The following is an 18,884-nucleotide window of genomic DNA, read 5'->3' on the forward strand; positions in this document are numbered from 1 at the left end:
TGGGCACAGCATACAATTGGAAGATTGGGAAAGAGCATGGAAAAACAATTATAGCATGACAAAATCAGTAGCCTATAAAGAAAATCATTATAAGATGTGGTACCGATGGTATCTGGCACCCACAAGGTTAGCAAAAATGTATCCGAATGTAAATCCGACCTGTTGGAAATGTAAAAAAACACAGGGAACTTTTTACCATGCTTGGTGGCTTTGCCCAGAAATTAAGAGATATTGGAACAAAATAAAAACATGGATATTAGAAATAACAAATTATGAAATTGAATTAAAACCCGAAGTCTTTTTACTAGGCATGATTAATAAGAATATTAGAAAGGATATAAAATACTTAATACTCCATATTATAACAGGGGGGCAGAGGTCGACCCCGAGGCCCCTTGTATGTGGGGTGCCACAAGGGTCGGTCCTCTCGCCCCTTCTGTTCAACATTTATGTGAAGCCGCTGGGTGAGATCATCCGTGGTTTCGGGGTGAAGTACCACCAGTACGCTGATGATACTCAGCTGTACATCTCCACCCCGGACCACCCCAATGATGCCCTTGAAGTGATGTTCCGGTGCCTGGAGGCCGTGCGGATCTGGATGGGGAGAAACAGACTCAGGCTCAACCCATCCAAGACCGAGTGGCTGTGGTTTCCGACATCCCGATATAGTCAGTTGGTGCCATCGCTGACTATTGGGGGCGAGTCACTGGCCCCCACGGAGAGGGTTCGCAACTTGGGTGTCCTCCTGGACTCACGGCTGTCTTTAGAAGAGCACATGACGGCCGTGGCCAGGGGGACTTTTTATCAGGTCCGCCTGATTCGCCAGTTGCGTCCCTTTCTGGATCGGGACTCGTTAAATACGGTCACTCATGCTCTCGTTACTTCCCGCTTGGACTACTGCAATGCTCTCTACATGGGGCTCCCCTTGAGGAGCACCCGGAGGCTCCAGCTGGTCCAGAATGCGGCCGCGCGGGTGGTTATGGGAGCGACGTGGCGCTCCCATGTGACTCCCCTCCTGCGCGAGCTGCACTGGCTCCCAGTGGTCTTCCGGGTGCGCTTCAAGGTTTTGGTTACCACCTTTAGAGCGCTTCATGGCATCGGACCGGGGTATCTACGAGACCGCCTTCTGCTACCAATAGCCTCTCACCGACCAGTACGCTCCCATAGAGAGGGGCTCCTCAGGGTGCCGTCGGCCAAACAGTGTTGACTGGCGGCCCCCAGGGGGAGAGCTTTCTCTGTGGGGGCACCTACCATCTGGAACGAGCTCCCCCCAGAGATACGGAAGATCCCGGACCTGCGCACGTTTCGCCGTGCTCTCAAAACTTTTCTATTTCAGCAAGCTGGCCTGGCCTAACTCCCCATCTTTTAAATTTTTTAAATTTTTTAATTTGTGATTTTATAAATTGGGTGTTTTAATCTGTGTTTCGGCCGAAATATTTAATAATTTTAAGGGACTTTTTTAATATTTGGATTATCTGTATTTTATCTTGGCTGTTCACCGCCCTGAGTCCTTCGGGAGTAGGGCGGTATAGAAATTTGATTAATAAATAAATAAATAAATAAATAACGGCGGCTAGATTAGCGTTAGCACAACTTTGGAAAATAGATTGCTTGCCAACTGACCAGGAATTAATACAAAAAATTTATATATGCGCAGAGATGGACAAACTAACTCTAGAGTTACAGGATAAGGAAGACTCAAAATACTTCAAAATATGGAATAGCTGGTACCAGTGGATAAATCAGAGGAGGGGGAATGGTTAAAGATGAAATTTAGAAGAAATCAATATAAATAAACAACTGCACTGTCAGAGAGATACAAAAGGAAATAAGCCACTGTGCGTATGTATATATGTATATATAATAATAGAAAGTAGTCAATAGATGAAGTTGAGTACTGTATATGTACTGTATATGTATATGTAATTTGTGTTTTTGATTAAGAGAAACTTGTTTGTTTTTCTTATATTTGTTTTAAATGTTTTTTAAAATACGAATAAAGTTTGTTTTTAAAATTAAAAAAAAAATCAAGAATCCCATTTTTTAAAAAAATGGGATTTTAAATTTGGGGTTTTAAATTGAGCCTATCATTTAATAATTTTAATTTATTTTAAATTCTGTCTGTCTTTGTGCTTTTAATCAGGCTGTACACCGCCCTGAGTCGTTTGGGAGAAGGGCGGTATAGAAATAAAATTAATAATAATAATAATAATAATAATAATAATAATAATAATAATAATAATAATAAGGCTACTGTCCTCCATCAGTCTTCTGATAAAAATCATCTATTGGGGTTAACACGGCAGTGCTCAAACCCAGCTGAAATGGAACTAGGAAATCTATTTCTTCCAGAAGGGTCTGGTTCTAAACAACCATGACACACTTATACCTCTTGCCCAGGAAGAGTATGTTGGCTATAATTATAATGATAAAGAGTATGGTGGCTATAATTATGATAAAATAAGGCTATAATTGTTCAGATTTCAATGAAATTTTAGTACATCTTGTTCAGAGAAATTTATATTCTCCTGAACCAAACTGAGTACCTCTTTGCTGCTACTGTATATGAAATAAATCATTGGGTAAAAGAGAAGAGAATCCAACTTATCATTTCAAATAATTCATCCTAGGAAACTATTTTATATGGCATACCAAAACCATAGTGTAATATATATATATTTTATTTGCATAGCCGTACTAGCAAAGCTTTCAGCAACAAGCAGACAGTCAAACAATGTGGATGCTCAGAAGTGTATCTGGACTGCTTACAAACATTTCTACCAGCTCTTAGCTGCCCCTTGCAGAAGGAAGTTCTTAGAAGCGGTGTACGCACCTTTCTTCACCGAATGATTATTTGTTTAGAGGAAGAAGTTCTCCCATTCATTCCTTCGGCCTCTGAACATATGCTCAAGGATTGTGAAGCAAAAGATCTTCAAGAATTTATTCCCCTCATAAACCAGATCACAGCAAAGTTTAAGGTGAGTCTATCTTAAATATCTCAGACTTTTTGTACCTACTGATCATTTCAAATTTAATAAAATAGCTGCTCTGAGGAAAAATAGCCATTTAAAAATGGCTATTATATTGGTTACAGCTAGTTACAAAACATCCTTTTCAAATAATAATAAGGCTAAAAGAAAAATTACCAGTTAGAATGCAAGGCACATATGGCACCTGACCTTCATATATTATCAAAATACAAAATTTCTATTCTGAATCCACCATTTGTTGCTGTTGAAACTAAATGAGAAACAAATAGTAAGTTCATGAGTATCTAGGAATGCTTCCACATTGAAGATTTGAAGACTGAAACCGACTGCGAACCATGATATTAGTGTCCAGGATATCCTGGAAACCTCAGTGTTTCCAGCTTTGCCTGGTTATAATAAACTGTTAACGCAAAAATAGGAAATGATTAAAGAGTACAAAGTTAATACAAGCCATGAAGTTACAGCTGAACTTAATTTTATGGAGCAGTGACAGACTGTTTTTATAACTTTCCATTTTTATTATTGTAATGTATTTGCACATCATAAATTTAATTAGCCATATTTTTCATATCTATAGACCCAGGTCTCCCCATTTCTCCAGCAAATGTTTATGCCATTACTGCATGCTATTTTTGAAGTATTGCACCAACCTGCTGAAGATAATGACCAATCTGCTGCTTTAGAAAAGCAAATGTTGCGAAGGAGTTACTTTGCCTTCCTACAAACAGTCACTGGCAGTGGAATGAGTGAAGTCATAGCAAATCAGGGTAAGATAAGAGTCCTTTTTCAAACAGATACTTTAAGTGTAATAAAATTAGAAAACGGGGGATGGGGAATACCCTACTTATCAATTTTGTTTGTTAGGAAGCACATTTTGTGAATGGCAGCTTCCTCAAAATAAATGTATTTACATTTATGGCATTTTATATTGCTAGATTGCAAATTATTTTTTCTACTATAAAACATATCTCCTTTTCTAAATAGACTTTAGGGGTTGTTATTTTTATGTATTAACATGCAGAAAGGAAAGAGTGGTGGAACAAGAAGATTTACAAATTATATATGTATGTGTGAATATATTTGCGTGTGTGTGTATACACACATAAATTACAGTGTGTGTGTGTGTGCGTATGTATATGTTTTTAAGAATGCTATTTAACATTGTTCCTATGGAATATTGTTAATCCATTAAGATCAGAAAACCAGTTTCAAGGCAAAGAGCAGTCTAAAACTGCAAATCCAGAATGATATTTCCATCATAAAAGATATATTGTAAAATTCTACATGCCTATAATCTACATAATTCTTTATATATTGATAACATTCCAAATTTGAAGAATATAATCAAAATTATTTTCACATCTTTAAATTGTATTACTTTTCCCAAACCATATTAACATATTTTTCATGTTACACAGTGGCTAGTCCTGTTTTAGTTTTTTATCCCCTCCATATTTTTACACTTGTTACACATGAAGATGACAAGTACTCCTTTTGAAATATTCATTGAAGTGTGCAATGAACAAAAAAATGCATTGAATTAACATCGTTTTAAAATAATAAGGTAAAATGTAAAGGAGTCCCTTCAGATTTACTCCACTGGTATTGCCAACTATAGGGGGACAGTGGTCATCTTGCTGTCCAAAGACATTTATGTGGTCATGTGGCCACCATAACATCATGGAGCGGTGTTACCTTCCAGCTGAAGGGGTACCTATTTATCTACTCACATGGCCTCACTCCATTGTATGGTGCTCAGTGTCTTAACTGCTGAACCACCGCACCGTCCTTAACCACTGAGCCAGTGAGCCACCCTAAATTTAATATTATTTGTACTTTATGAGCTCTAACTATTTATATAAAAAAGATTTACCTGCGATTTTCAAACCAGAATTATCCCTAAACTATTTTTTGAATAAGGCTGAAAATTAGGATTTTTAATTCTGGAAGCACAATATGATTAATATTAAAAGAGAACCAAGACCTGGATGATACAGTGAATAATTTAGAACTGTATTGAACTGAACTATTTAATAATATAGATACAGTTCTTAAATTTATTTTTGTATGTTGCTTGAAGGAGGGACATTTGGCATCCATTTATGTAGAAAATATCTCTGTCTTTGTAAATAATTTTGTATGATTCATAATTAATTATATATTACTAAATTATACCGTTTCTCTTGCTTCTAGGTGCAGAGAATGTAGAACGTGTACTGTTTACAATCATCCAAGGAGCAGTTGACTATCCTGATCCTATTGCTCAGAAAACTTGCTTTATTATTCTTTCAAAATTGGTGGAACTTTGGGGTAAGCCTCCATTCATATTTTAATGGTTTAAACTCAGTGCATTTTTTACTGTGTGCATTCAAATCAGCGTATTTGAAGTATATAATAATGCACTAATTGCATGCCTATTAATTAAATAGCAGATGAACAAATTGATAAGAGCACTCATATTTTTTGTAGGAGGCAAAGATGGACCTGTGGGTTTTGCTGACTTTGTCTATAAACATATTGTTCCTGCATGTTTCTTAGCACCTTTGAAACAAACATTTGACTTAGCAGATGCACAGACAGTATTGGTAGGTATTCTATCATCTGATTTTATTGAGAAATTGCTGGATGTGTCTATGCTATTTAATGGTAATTTACCTGGAGGTAAATTAAAACTAGGAATCTTGGATAACATTTGTTGCCCAGAAAATATGGCGGTCAATTTTCATGACCTCTGAATTTTGCCCAAAAGCAAAAGCTTAAAGAGTTATCTCAAAGTATTCTAGTTTCCACATTTTTTTGTGTATGAGGTATATTCACAACTACTTAGTAGCATTAAAATACTGTTTTAATGATACTAAGTAGCATAGGCAGGACATCTGCTGAATTTCAAATTGCCAAATTTGGGATCCAGATCTCACCAGGTTTCTTTGTAGACTAAACCCTGCTCAAAAAACATTGGGCTTTAAATTCAAATGATATTCCTGATTCATGGAAATTAAATTTCCACCTCAAAGCATAGCTTCAAAGACCTAGAAAACCCTTTGTCTGGAAGACTTTATAATCTGATGGTAGAATTTCCATCTGAATAAATGAAACAGATGGCTGTCATAGAAACATGTATAGGATTGTTAAATAGCTTAGATCTTTTAAAGTTGAACACATCTTTTTTTCACATAATTTGTACTTGTCCCCTAAAACTTAAATTACAAACATTTAAACTATAATATTCAAATATTTGAATTGAAATCCCTTTGTTTTGTTTTAATAGGCTTTATCAGAATGTGCAGTGACATTAAAAACAATTCATCTCAAAAGGGTAAGGATCCTGAAAATAATATTTTATTTGAAACTTGTCTTACTCAGGAATTTTGGATTATTTATTTTGACAGTTTTCTCTCTATGTTAATTTTATTTTGTTCTGGCAATAGCACCATCAGAAATCCATATAGAAAACTGAAATTGTACTTCCTCGATGTAAATTTTTGAAATAAATTACTCATACTCAGTGCCAGTTACTTCAAGACAGTTTGCTTAAGTTTAATTTGCATAATGGCTAATTGCAGAACTAGTGAATTTTATTTATCATGCCAGAATTGCTGAATGGTACCATATATAATTGCAAGGAGCACTTTTTGTCAGAATATCTCTTCAGAACTTTTATATTAAAAATTGTAAATTTCCAATCTGTAACAATTATTAAAAGTGACTGAAATATCTTTTCATTTGTTTTTGTAGTCTTCAGTCTTCATTGGCATTGTTAATATATAATCTTCCATTTCCATTTTTATTAGTTTATAATTTAAAATACAAGAATACGAAAGCAAATAGTAGGAAAAATAGATGAGGAAAAAGGGAAAGAAAGAGTGTAGAAAAGAGGAAAAAGAAAAAGAAGGCATTGACTTCTGACTTTCTTTGGTGCAGTAGGATAAGATAATAATATCAAACCTCAACTTTTTACTTTTACCTATTAGTGTAAATTAGATATTTCTATAACAACAAATCTATCTAATTGGTAAAATCCAAAAGTTTCATTTTTTTCCACCGCAAGCACAAAATCCAGAAGTGGTTTCCAAGTAGAAACAAAAATACTTATGTTTTTTTCTTTTATCAAAGCAGTCAGTTTAGGCAGCTCTGCTAACTCTGTCAAGTTTTGCAGCCACTCATCCATTGTGGGGATCAAAGTGTCCTTCCATTTTTGTGCATAAAGTAGTCTTGTTGCTGTCAACATACATAACATCAAAGTTCAAAAAAAAAAAAGTCTAAGTCTTTTTCCATTAAACCCAAAATAAAAGTTTTTGGTTTTATATTTAAATTCACTTTAAGAATTTTCTGAATTAGAATATGAATCCTACTCCAGTATTTCCTTGCTTTATCACATGTCCACCATAAATGATAAAAAGTCCTTCTTTACATTTACATAGCCAACATTCATTTGAAATGCCTTTATATACAAGACTTGATAACTTATCTGTTTTTAAATACCAACGGTACATCATTTTATAGAAATTTCCTTTTACATTATAATTTAGTGTAAATTTTAAACCGTTCATCCGCATATTCTCTCATTGTTCAAGCATTACATTATATCCAAAGTTCCTTGCCCACTGAATCATATAATACTTTACATATTACACTTTCCAAATTCAAATTCAAAAACAAAGTCAAACACATAATTCTTTTTGTCTAATTTAAATCTTTCAGTTGTAAATATGTAAACCAGTGGCAGTCACGTCCTTCTGATTCTAGTTCTTCCTTAGACACGAGAATAGGATCACCAAAATTAAAAGATATTATTTTACCATAAGTCCACCAGTCTGGCTTCATCACCATTTCTTTTCTAAAAAAGACTTCCTGGGGGGACATTCAAAGATGCATATTTGCAAAAAAAAAAAAAAAAAAAAAAAAAAAAACCCTCTTGTTTTATATTTATTCTAAGAATGGCACGTCTAACAAAATGGTTGTTGAAATCAACATTTATTTTAAACTTGTCATATCATAAATAATTTGTCATCCAAATCTTAATTCATGACCTTCTAGATCAAACAGACACTTATTCTGGAGATTCGCCCACTTTTAACCAAACCAAACAACAACCATCAAAATACAGTTTCAAATCTGGTAAACCCAACCCCGCTTCTTTCCTTAGCATTTTGCAGTAGTTTATATCTAATTCTTGGTTTTTTCCCTTGCCACATAAACTTAGAAATATCCATCTGCCATTGTTTAAATGGAGTATCAGTTGCAAGTATTGGTAACGTGTGAAACAGAAAGAGCATCTTTGGTAAGACATTCATCTTAATTACAGAAATTCTACCCAATAATAATAAATGCAATTTATCCCATCTTAATAAATCATTCTTGAGATCATTCCAAAGAAGCACATAATTATTTTGAAACAGTTTTGTGTTTGAATTTGTCAGTATGACCCCAAATATTTCACCTTTTTTTTCCTTTTCAATATATCACATTCCTGAGATATCATATTCTTGATAAGTATTGTTGTTTTCTGTTTATCTTAAAACCTACTAAAACCCCAAACTCATTTAGCTTCAACATATTATTTAGTTTCCTCATCAAATATTCTATATTATTTTTTGGGTCTTGCAGGAATATAACCAACTCATCAGCAAATGCCCTCAATTTATAAACTTCCTTCTTGATACTCATGCCTGTTATTTACTTGTCTTGCCTAATATCTCTATTCAAAACACCAAAATAAACAACAAGGGAGACAAAGGACATCCTGATCTCATACCCTTTTGAATTTCACATGAATTGGTTACGTCACCATTAATAACAATTTTTGCTTGCTATGACGTATAAACGGCTTTAACCCCTTGAATAAAATTCTCTCCAAAGTCCATTTCTTCCAGTACTTTAAACATAAAAACCCAATATAGATTGTCAAAGGCCTTCTCTAGGAATATTAAAGCTATCTGTTTTTTATTTTGATATTGTAAATATTCAATGATATTCAAAACAGTCTTCACATTGTCCCTTAATTGTCTTTCTGGCAGAAAGCCAGGCTGATCTTCATGAATATATATGCCTGTAAAAATCTTCTTTAATCTTTCTGCCAAAACTGCAGCAAAAAGTTTATAGTCATTGTTTAATAATGAGATTGGTCTATAATTCTTTATCTTTGCAACATCTTTACCATCCTTCGGTAGTAACGCAATATTGACTTATTTCCAGATTTGAGGTATCTTTCCTTCCTGTAATATATCGTTCATTATATTCTTTAGTGGCTGAAGAAGTTCATCTTCGAAACATTTATAATATTGGTTTATAAGACTGTCTGGACATGAAGCTTTATAGAGGCTTAATCTATAATCTTGTCGACATGGTGTAATCAAGTAAAATGGAGCAGATTTGAAATAATAAAATATCTAATCACTGTCACTGTTTTCTAGGGACTTGAATGTATCCAGTATTTGCAACAGGAATATCTCCCTTCATTGCAAGTAGCCCCTGAAATAATACAGGTTAGAATTTTTTTTTTAATCCAGTGCATGTGGCTTTGGCAGTAGATGGGCATATTCTGAAGCTGATCTGGTTAAAAATGTTCTAAGTGTTACAGAGTTTTTCATTTGAGAATATCAGCTCAAGTGATTGCAAAAAGGTTACTGATCTTTGGAACAGTGTATTAATCTGAGTTTCTAAGGAATCAATACTAACTGTCCAAATAGAAAACATGAACAATTGTAATATCCTGCTTTAGTGCATAAATACCCTAAAATTTGTGAAGTCTATCTAATTATGACTTTAATTTATATTTTTGCCCTCTACCTCTTCTATCAAACTAATTGGTGCAAATATGAATAGTGTGTTCTTATGTGCTAGGTTTACCAATTAGATCACTGAGAATTGGTTATATTTTGCATTTAGTATTAGAGATGTACTGTCATAGCAAGTAACAGCATCTAATCAATCCTGGTTCTTTTGAAAAAGATAAGATTGCAGTAGATTGTATAATTTTCAAGTATGTATTTTTCTAATTTAGAATTCTTGAAATACGTTTTTCATATAGGAATTCTGTCAAGCACTTCAGCAGCCTGATGCTAAAGTTTTTAAAAACTACTTAAAGGTGGGTTAAATTCATACTTTTATTTTGGCTTTCAAGAGTCTTGAACGCATGTAAACATGAACAATAGCACATGAACTGTATGGTTTAAGCAATTATTGTCTCTGATACTTTCTCTCTGCCTTTGTTGTCTTTGTGTGCATATTGCTCTTGAAAAAGGTAAAACTGAGTGATGGTTGAGGTGAAGATGATTATATGAGTAACTGCTTCATAATAACATGCTATAGATGTAGCGATGTGGTTCAACACATATTTTTTTTGTAGAAAGAATGATGAGTGTGTCAATACAGAAGCTTTCTTGTATCACATGAAGAGGTTTCATATGGTTTTAAAAATGGTCATACAAGCCTCATTACAAGTTATGAGATAGGTCATCCTATCTTGATGGGTGGATGCTCAGATTCATATGTTCAGCAGGGTTAGCAAGAAGGGTTCCCTGACCATGGCAAATCACAGAACACCTGTATCTGAAGAACTACATATAGATGCTTCTTTGTAGACATTTGAATACACAAAATATTTAGGGCTGAGTGAGACTGGGGGTTTCTTACTTCAACTTATGTGACACTCCTACACAGAATTTCAAAAGAATTGTTTATAAAGAAAACTCATATAAAGGTTTTCGACTTACAAAATTTTGTGTTGATATTAGACCATATGAGGGAGCAAATTTTAATAGATTAAGGATAGATGAATAATAGATGTCAGTTTCACTCACTATGTCCTCAACATCTAAACTGGAATTGCTTTTTGTCTATCTCAATTAATAAATCTAAGGAAGAGTTTTAAATCGGTGAGGTATAATTAGATTCTTAGCTTATTATTTAAATTTTATCTAACACAATTAAATGAACATCATAAGTATATTTTAGTTCTAAATGGTATTCAAGAAATTACTGATTATTATCTTTTACAAATTTATTTGTTCATAGTGCATTATATTAAGTTTAAGTCCATAATTAAATATATGCCACCATAATACTGCAACACTTTCTTGGAAGGATAAACTTGTTTTTAAGATTATATATGAAGATCATTACTGTACTTTTCGGAGTATAAGACACACTTTTTTCCCCTCTAAAAGAGGGTGGAAATGTTGGTGTGTCTTATACATCGAATACAGCCATTTTTGGCCTCCTGAAACCCCGCCCCGCGCGACCCATTTTTGCCAAAAAAAAGGCCCGTTTTTCGCAAAAATAGGACGCATAGAATGTTTGGGAGACGTGCAGAGTGCTCCTGAGGACTGTTTCTTGTTTTCCTCATGGAAATCTTGGTGGGTCTTATAGTCTGAAAAATACGGTAGTTTTTGGTGTTAGAAATCGATAGATTGTAATACTATATCCTGCCCAAGTCGGATGCTCTGTGCCAACTTACTGCCTTCCATTATATCTAAGAAATTTGCTGTAGTGTTCTAAATTTGCTTCTGTCATTAGTACAGTCCCTTTCTATTTGATTTTTTCCAGTTTTTTAAAACTCATGTGATATATTTTCTTAAACAGGTATTCTTTCAAAGAGCAAAACCCTGAGGAATCTACTGGAATTTCTGCCTGTCTCCCTTAATCAGGAACTCCAGATATTAACTTATAGGAATGCTAACTTCTGTGCCATTCAATTTTTTTTCTATTTTTAGTTTATCTGTGCATAAATCATATGTGTATTAGCCTTTTTACATAATACAGGAGAATTGCCTATATACTTTGCTGGTTGATGCACATAAAGGCATAAAGATAACACAAGGTGCCTGATTGCCTGTTTCAAACAGTACATTGGATAACTATAAATTGTAATTAAAAAAGCAAAAATAAAATGCTTTTTTATTTTGAAATTAAACAGTGTATATAAATTCCAAATTACATAGAAATGGTTATAAATTGTATACAATTTAAAATAAATATGAGCATATTAGAAACAAGATTCATTTGTTCATGTATGGTGGAATAAAATAAAACAATCAAACTCTATTTGTAGATAGATCTTTCTTTGAATGGACTAAACACAGAAATCAAAACCGTTATTAATAGATCGATAAGAAATATATGTGGCACTACCTTTTTATACAAACAAATAAACATTATTCAATGAAATTGTTAAATTGTCTTAAATTATTTTTATATGTTGGCCATTAAGTCAGCTGTCTGTGTACTGAATAGAATTGTTGTTTAACTCTTTTTTCAAAAACTGGTATCTGAACAGAATTTTTATATTTATTTTAGAAGCTCTGTAAACAAATTAATGAAAGACACAATTTATCTTGGGTGCATACAGCTATATTTACAAGACTCAATAAAAATTTCTTCTAGTTATGTGTCATACTTTCTGTTTTGAGAATTCCAGATTGTTTAATTTTTTCCCTGGACCCAGTCTATTAGGGAATGATTTAAAGGAGGAACCGCACATTCCAGAGTTCCCTGGACTTTTAGAATAAACTGTTTTTAACATATTTTCTTAGCTTTTTTACTCAATGTCTCTTAACTACCATAACAGTTGCTTTTCAGAGCAGGATCCTAAGGATGCTTTCAAAGAGATGATGGGGGTCTGCTAAAGCAAACTTCTGGTCATCTTCTTAACCTTCTATTCCAACATATAACTACAGAAAACAATGATACCTTAATGAGCTTTTCAACTTCTCATCCGGCACCTTGTCCTAGCATTTTACTCAGTATAATTAGGTTTTCACTAACTCCATGACTTTTTTCTTTTATGGGCAAGTAGTTCTATTAAATAATCTGTTTTCTGAGCCTTTCCACTACTTGTGACATTTTTTAACAAAAGCTTTATTCTGTTTTGATATTCCTATAACTAAAAATAATCAATACTTTTATATTCAAAAGATTATGATTTTCAGCTAGGTATCTTTTCAATTTCACTGAAGCCATTGCTGCTTACTGCAGATAAAGCACAATAGTGCAGTTGGATAACCAGTCATTATAAAAACCATTGAAAAGTTGCTTTAATTGTAAAGATAGACTTGTGTTAGTTGTTGCACTACTACAGTGAAATGACCCAGAAGATTATTAATATTGCCTGAAGAACTAAGACTAGAATCCTCTTCTTTCATCTTACTCAAGTTTCAAAAATGGCCACATTGAACCATTAGACATGTAAAATCCTAATGCTAAATAGAACAGCTTAATAACTGAGTAAAATCATAAAAAGTACAACAATTTCACAATATATTTCCTTATCTATATTTTGTGATATTTACAAAAACGGCAAAGTGGCAGGACTGCAGCTGAGTTTCAATGCATAAATCCCACCCTTTTAGCAGTGCAGTGTACCAATTAAAAAACATTTTTCCAATCACATTCTCTTGAGAACCCTATGAGGGGTTTACTATACAGGTAGTTTAAGTTTATTGTCATTGCACCTCGTACAACGAAATTAAACGCCATCTTCAGTGTACATCATACATAAAAACTATTTAAAAACCCCACATCCTTCACATTCTACACAATTGAATTGAAAACCCCTGATACTGCATTAATATTACACTATACAGTAGAATTCAACATAGTTACTGCTCTGGGATAGAAGCTGTTTTTCAGCCTATTTGTCCTTGTTTTTATTATACTATACCGTCTGCCAAATGGCAATAGTTCAAAAAAAGGATGCCCAGGATAAGATGGATCTTTAAGAACGTTTTGAACTTTCTTAAGGCAGCGGGAGCTATAAAGCTCTTCCAAGGAGGGAAGAGGGCAACCAATGATCCTCTGGGCAATGATGTTAACCCTCTGGAGCGTTCTCAACTTACAACCATAATTGAGACCAAAATTTATGTTGCTAAGAGAGAAATTTGTTAAGTGAATTTTGCCCCATTTTATAACTTTTGTTGCCAGATTTGTTAAGTGAATCATTGCAGTTGTTAAATTAGTAACACAGTTGTTAACTGAATCTAGCTTCTCCATTGAGTTTGCTTGTCAGAAGGTCACAAAAAGAGATCACATGACCCCGGGATGCTGTGACCATCATAAATATGAACCACTTGCCAAGCATCCAATTGTAAATCACATGACCATGGGGATGCTGTGATGGTCATAAGTGAAAAATGATCATAAGGGGTGAAATGCTCCCGGTTCGGACCGGATCACCCAATCCAGTAGCGATGGCGGCGGGTGGTTCGGAGAACTGGTAGCTAAAATCCCTGTGCCCCACCCATGCCCAGCTGAGCCGCGCAATCATCAGAGGCTGTTTTTTTTTTTACTTTTAAAAGCATTTTTTCTACAACCTCTTCAGCCGAAAAAATGCTTTTAAAAGTAAAAAAAGGCCTCTGATGATCGTGCGGCTCAGCTGGGATTATCAGAGGCTTTTAAAAGCATTTTTTCTACAACCTCTTTGGCCGAAGAAGTTGTATAAAAAAATATGCATTTAAAAGCGTCTGGCAAAAGCGTCTGGCAATTCCAGCTGAGTTGCCTGATCGTCAGAGGCTTCTAAAAGCATTTTTTTTCTGCAATCTCTGGCTGAAGAGGTTGTAGAAAAATGCTTTTAAAAGTAAAAAAAAAAAAAAGTTGGCCACGCCCACCCAGTCACATTACCCCTCCCAAGCCACCCCCACAGAACCGGTAGTAACAAATTTTAGATTTCACCCCTGATTACAAGTCACCTTTTTCAATGCCATTGTAACTTTGAACAGTCACTAAGCAAACTATTGTAAGTTGAGGACTACCTCTAGTTAGCTGCCTTATTACATTGATTGCACTAAATCACTGTTACTTTTTAAATGTATCTCTATCAACATCTTAGCTCTCAAATACTACACATGGATTGCAATATTGATACTGTGCTGCTGGGAATTGGATGATCTACAAATGACCATAGGATTGTTCCAGCTAAGACTGCAGAAAGGACTGAAGTAAACAATTCTTACTACATCAAGGCTCAGAAAAAATGAAAGCAATACCATCCTGTGTGAAAGCATGCCCAAGATATAAAACTGTACACATGCAACTGGAGTCAGTTTGGCATAGTGATTTAAGACATTGGGCTATAAACCGGCAGTGTGCTCTAGCTTTGCCTTAGCCAACTCGGTGATTTTAGCCGGTCATTTTTTTTCAGCCTTGGGGTTAGGGTTAGGCAATGGCAAATCACTTCTGAAATCATGACGAGAACTGCAGGAAGTGGTCAAAGGAGTCTTTGGACAGGATTGAACGAAGAAAACAAACTATTATAAAGATGTGCTATTGTTTCCTTTGGTATATTTTATGTGATACTCAATATTTTTAACTGGGAAATTTTCTTGGGAGCAAGTCCTATCTAAAGAAAAATATATGATTTTAGAATTAACATTCGCGTTCGTAGATATATCCACCCCCCCCTCCCCACCCAATTTTCTGTGTCTGCTTCAACGCAAATAAAAGCTGCAAACTTATGGACACGTGTGCGTCGCAATTCCCACCGAATAAAGAGCGGACGATGGCTGCGGAGGAGGCGTACACTCAGAGCAACCCTAGTCTACAGCCTCGGTCTGCTCCGCTCCGCCTCCTACGTGGCCAGGAAGCCGGAAACGAAAGGGAAGCTGGGCGGCGAGTGAGAGCCGGAGTGGGCTTTGGGGTAGGGGAGGAGGTCGTTGCCGCGCTCGCCGACCGCGGGGGCTGGTTGGCCGAAGGCGCCTGAGAGGATAAACCCGCGCGCCTTTGCTTGGACAATCTGGACGGCGTGAAGGTAAAGGCGAACAAAGGGCCAAAAACGCTTCGCGGAGCTTAGCCGTCCGTGGCCAGAACTGAACGACAAATCTCTCTGAAAGGAGGGGAAGGGGAGGGGAGGGGGGGCATTGGGAGCCAGCTTGGTAGGCCTCAGGTAGGGAAGCCCGGCTCCGCGCCTCGGTAGCACTGGCTGCTCTTTGGGGTGGATGAGAGTTTCTCTCGGAGGCAAAATTGCTGAGGCTTTGGAGAAAACGGGGTTCCGGCACTTCCGGGGACTCATATTCTGACGGCACTGCACATCATGACGAAGCTTTCCAAGGAAACAAAACTAACCTCTGCGGAACTAATTCGAGCTTGTGCCTGTCTGTCCTGAGCAATGGGGCTTATTTCTAGATGACTCTGGCGGCTAAAGCGGTTCCGTCGCTTTGTGCCTGGTGGCCTCAACCTGGGTTAGAGTTTCCATCCACCTAGCTTCGGGTTCCTACCTATTGATTGATTTGATTGTCCGGGCTTGTTCTCAATATTGTGATAGGCGATCACGTCTCTTGTTCCGACTCTTATGCATCTGTATCTTTACTCCTGCATCTCATGGCACGGTGCTTATTGTCACATGCATAATATAATGAAACCGCCTATCTGTAAGAAGCGGCTTTCATGCTTTTAGCGTTATAATGGACGATTCATATTGTCTAATTGCAAGCATGATATTGTATAACAAAGATAATTCACAGACTCTTCTTTAAGGTAAGGGATGATTTGCATATAAACTAATATATCAGTTGTAAATTTAAGCATGTGCTTAAACATGTGCAATTATGTGTGAGTGAAATATCTCCTTGCTTACACTCTTACCCTCTCCAGCCTTGTTCTCTATTATTATCAATCTTCTTTCTCACATTCACAGTCTTGGGGAAAATAAGTACTTGCCTTACTTCTTCACTCCCAGATAGTCTTCACCTAACAACCACAATTGGAAGTGGCAACTCTGCTGAGCAATGGGGTCATTAAGTGAAACAACATGTGACCGTGTTGAACTTAGTGTTGGTTCCTGTATGGTCATTAAGCAAATCACCCAAAGTTGTTAAGCAAGACATCACATGTCCACAACTTGCAACTTACTGCTAGTAAGTCTATTGACTTTGCCTTTTGGAAGCTAGTTATGAATCTCACAAATAGTTGATTACATGACTACAGAGATGCTGCTGTGGCTATAAGTTTGAGGACCGTTTGTAAAGCTACATTTTCAGTGCTGCTGTAAATATGAAGTAACACTTAATATTCTTTTCCTAAGAATATGTTTGGCCTCCCTTCTGAAAATTAAGACTGGTTGGTACTAATGATACCTCTTTACTTTTCTAGAAAGTTATTCATTTGTTGTGTAACTTGTCCTTAATACATATGGATTCAGGCTTAATAATAGATATAGATTTCATTTTTAGAAGATATGTACACTATATAGTAATTAGTTTTTCAACTTAATTTATAACAGAATTCAAGTTATTAACTGAAACAATTCTAGTTTGACTAATCATAGATGGAGAACATGAAGTTTCTGCTATGATTTGCTAGAATATATTTAATTAATAGAAAATACTATTAAAATTAGATATGTCCTCGCTCCTCCAGGATAGCTTCTAAGTAAATCTCTCTGGGATGGCACTAGATCAGGGGTCCCCAGGCCTTACCCCAGTACTGGACTGTGGCCTGTTCAGAACTGGGCCGCGCAAGCAGCAGGTGAGTGCACCCAGTTCCATTTGTTTGAGTGGTGGGCGCTTGCATGGGACATTCCATTTGCGCAAGTGGCGGGCATTTACATCTACTACTTTTGTAAATGGAGCTGCGTGCGCAAGTGCGCACCTGTTGCTTATGCAGAACCATCCCCCTCTCCCACATTGGTCTGCAAAGCCGGAAAGATTGGAGACCCTAGATGGATTGTAAACTTAGCAGTTTGTGGTACAGGTAGTCTTTGTTTAATGACTGGTTTCAATTTAAGTCAGGAAAAAAGAGAAGGAAAAAAGAAAAAAAGTTAGGATATACCAACAACCATTCATTACTTTCTATATTTTGCAATCTTTGAAGGCTATTCAAAGGCTATTGAAGGCTTTTCACCATGTCCACATGCTGATTTATATATTCCTCTTAGTTTTTTAACTTCTCATTTCTCTGTGTGAAGTTCCCATAAACTCCATCTGGTTCCAAACTTCTCAATCTTCACTCCTCCAATCTTCACAGCATATTTTTTCATACATCATAATTTTTTTACAATTTTGTTTGCATTCATTCATTCATTCTCAATATTCTTTTGAGTGGTTCTCAACCTTTTCTTCACCACAGACTCCCTTTTAATACCTATAGTGCCCACGGACCACCAAGACTTGACTCAAGATTTAAATTACAACATTTCTTCAAGCCTTCGCAGACCCTCTATGATGACATCATGACCCACCAGTGGTCCATGGATCACAGATTGATAACCACTGGATCAAACCATTTGATATTGCTTGCTTCCTACTGCTCGCTCACTTTTGCATTCAGTCCACATTCAATAAACTATGATCCTATTTTCTTGCTCTGTAACAGATATCTCCTTCTACTACATTAAACTTACATCGTTTATCTGACATGCTCTATTTGTGCTTCTGTATAATAAAGTGAGAAGCATGTTTTTATACTCAACTATTTTTGTTTCTTTAAATGCTTATGTCTCACAATAAAACCTAAAAGACCTGATTCCTTTCTATGAGTGTCTACATATCTTAAACTTTCTCCATACATTCTACCAAATTCTACCAGATTTCCCTCTAGTTTTACATAATTTGTGTTTGCAATCAGCTTTTCATTATCAAAAACAACTGTATTGTGAGTATAAAGTGGTCTCTAAGTTTGATTGAATAAAGTAAATACATTAGCATTTGATATATTAATTTTCATCTTTACATCCTTTCACTAATATTTACTGTGTATGTTCACTTTTCTCAGACAACAGCATGGCATCATCATACAAAAGTGTACAGACATTCACATCCCTAAGCAACACATGACTTAGGTCATTATAGAACATTTTGTACTTTTATCTTAATATTAAGCAATTTAGTGGATATCGGACTTCCTTGTTGTGTTTCCTGCTCAGTGTTGAATGATTTTCTAAGCGCTCCATTTATTATTATGCAT

General features: G+C 35.6%; 2 protein-coding genes across 2 annotated transcripts in view; both read left to right on the forward strand.

The window, feature by feature from the left end:
- XPOT (exportin for tRNA) overlaps window positions 1-12,325 on the forward strand; it is a 57,982-nt gene extending 45,657 nt beyond the window's left edge. Inside the window, exons 18-25 of the mRNA XM_070946598.1 lie at window positions 2,693-2,978; window positions 3,568-3,757; window positions 5,184-5,300; window positions 5,460-5,575; window positions 6,259-6,306; window positions 9,404-9,475; window positions 10,021-10,077; window positions 11,574-12,325. Coding sequence (XP_070802699.1) covers window positions 2,693-2,978; window positions 3,568-3,757; window positions 5,184-5,300; window positions 5,460-5,575; window positions 6,259-6,306; window positions 9,404-9,475; window positions 10,021-10,077; window positions 11,574-11,600 — 913 coding nt within the window. The 3' untranslated portion in view covers window positions 11,601-12,325. The remainder of the gene's footprint in view (window positions 1-2,692; window positions 2,979-3,567; window positions 3,758-5,183; window positions 5,301-5,459; window positions 5,576-6,258; window positions 6,307-9,403; window positions 9,476-10,020; window positions 10,078-11,573) is intronic.
- Window positions 12,326-15,601: 3,276 nt separating this feature from the next.
- Window positions 15,602-18,884, forward strand: part of TBK1 (TANK binding kinase 1) — a 37,889-nt gene continuing 34,606 nt past the window's right edge. The window contains exon 1 of the mRNA XM_070946616.1: window positions 15,602-15,732. The gene's annotated coding sequence lies outside the window, so the exon portion shown is untranslated. The remainder of the gene's footprint in view (window positions 15,733-18,884) is intronic.

The sequence above is a fragment of the Pituophis catenifer genome, unplaced genomic scaffold, assembly GCF_029215685.1.
Source record: "Pituophis catenifer annectens isolate HBS135680 unplaced genomic scaffold, rPitCat1.0.hap2 SCAF_7, whole genome shotgun sequence".
Classification (NCBI taxonomy): Eukaryota; Metazoa; Chordata; class Lepidosauria; order Squamata; family Colubridae; genus Pituophis; species Pituophis catenifer.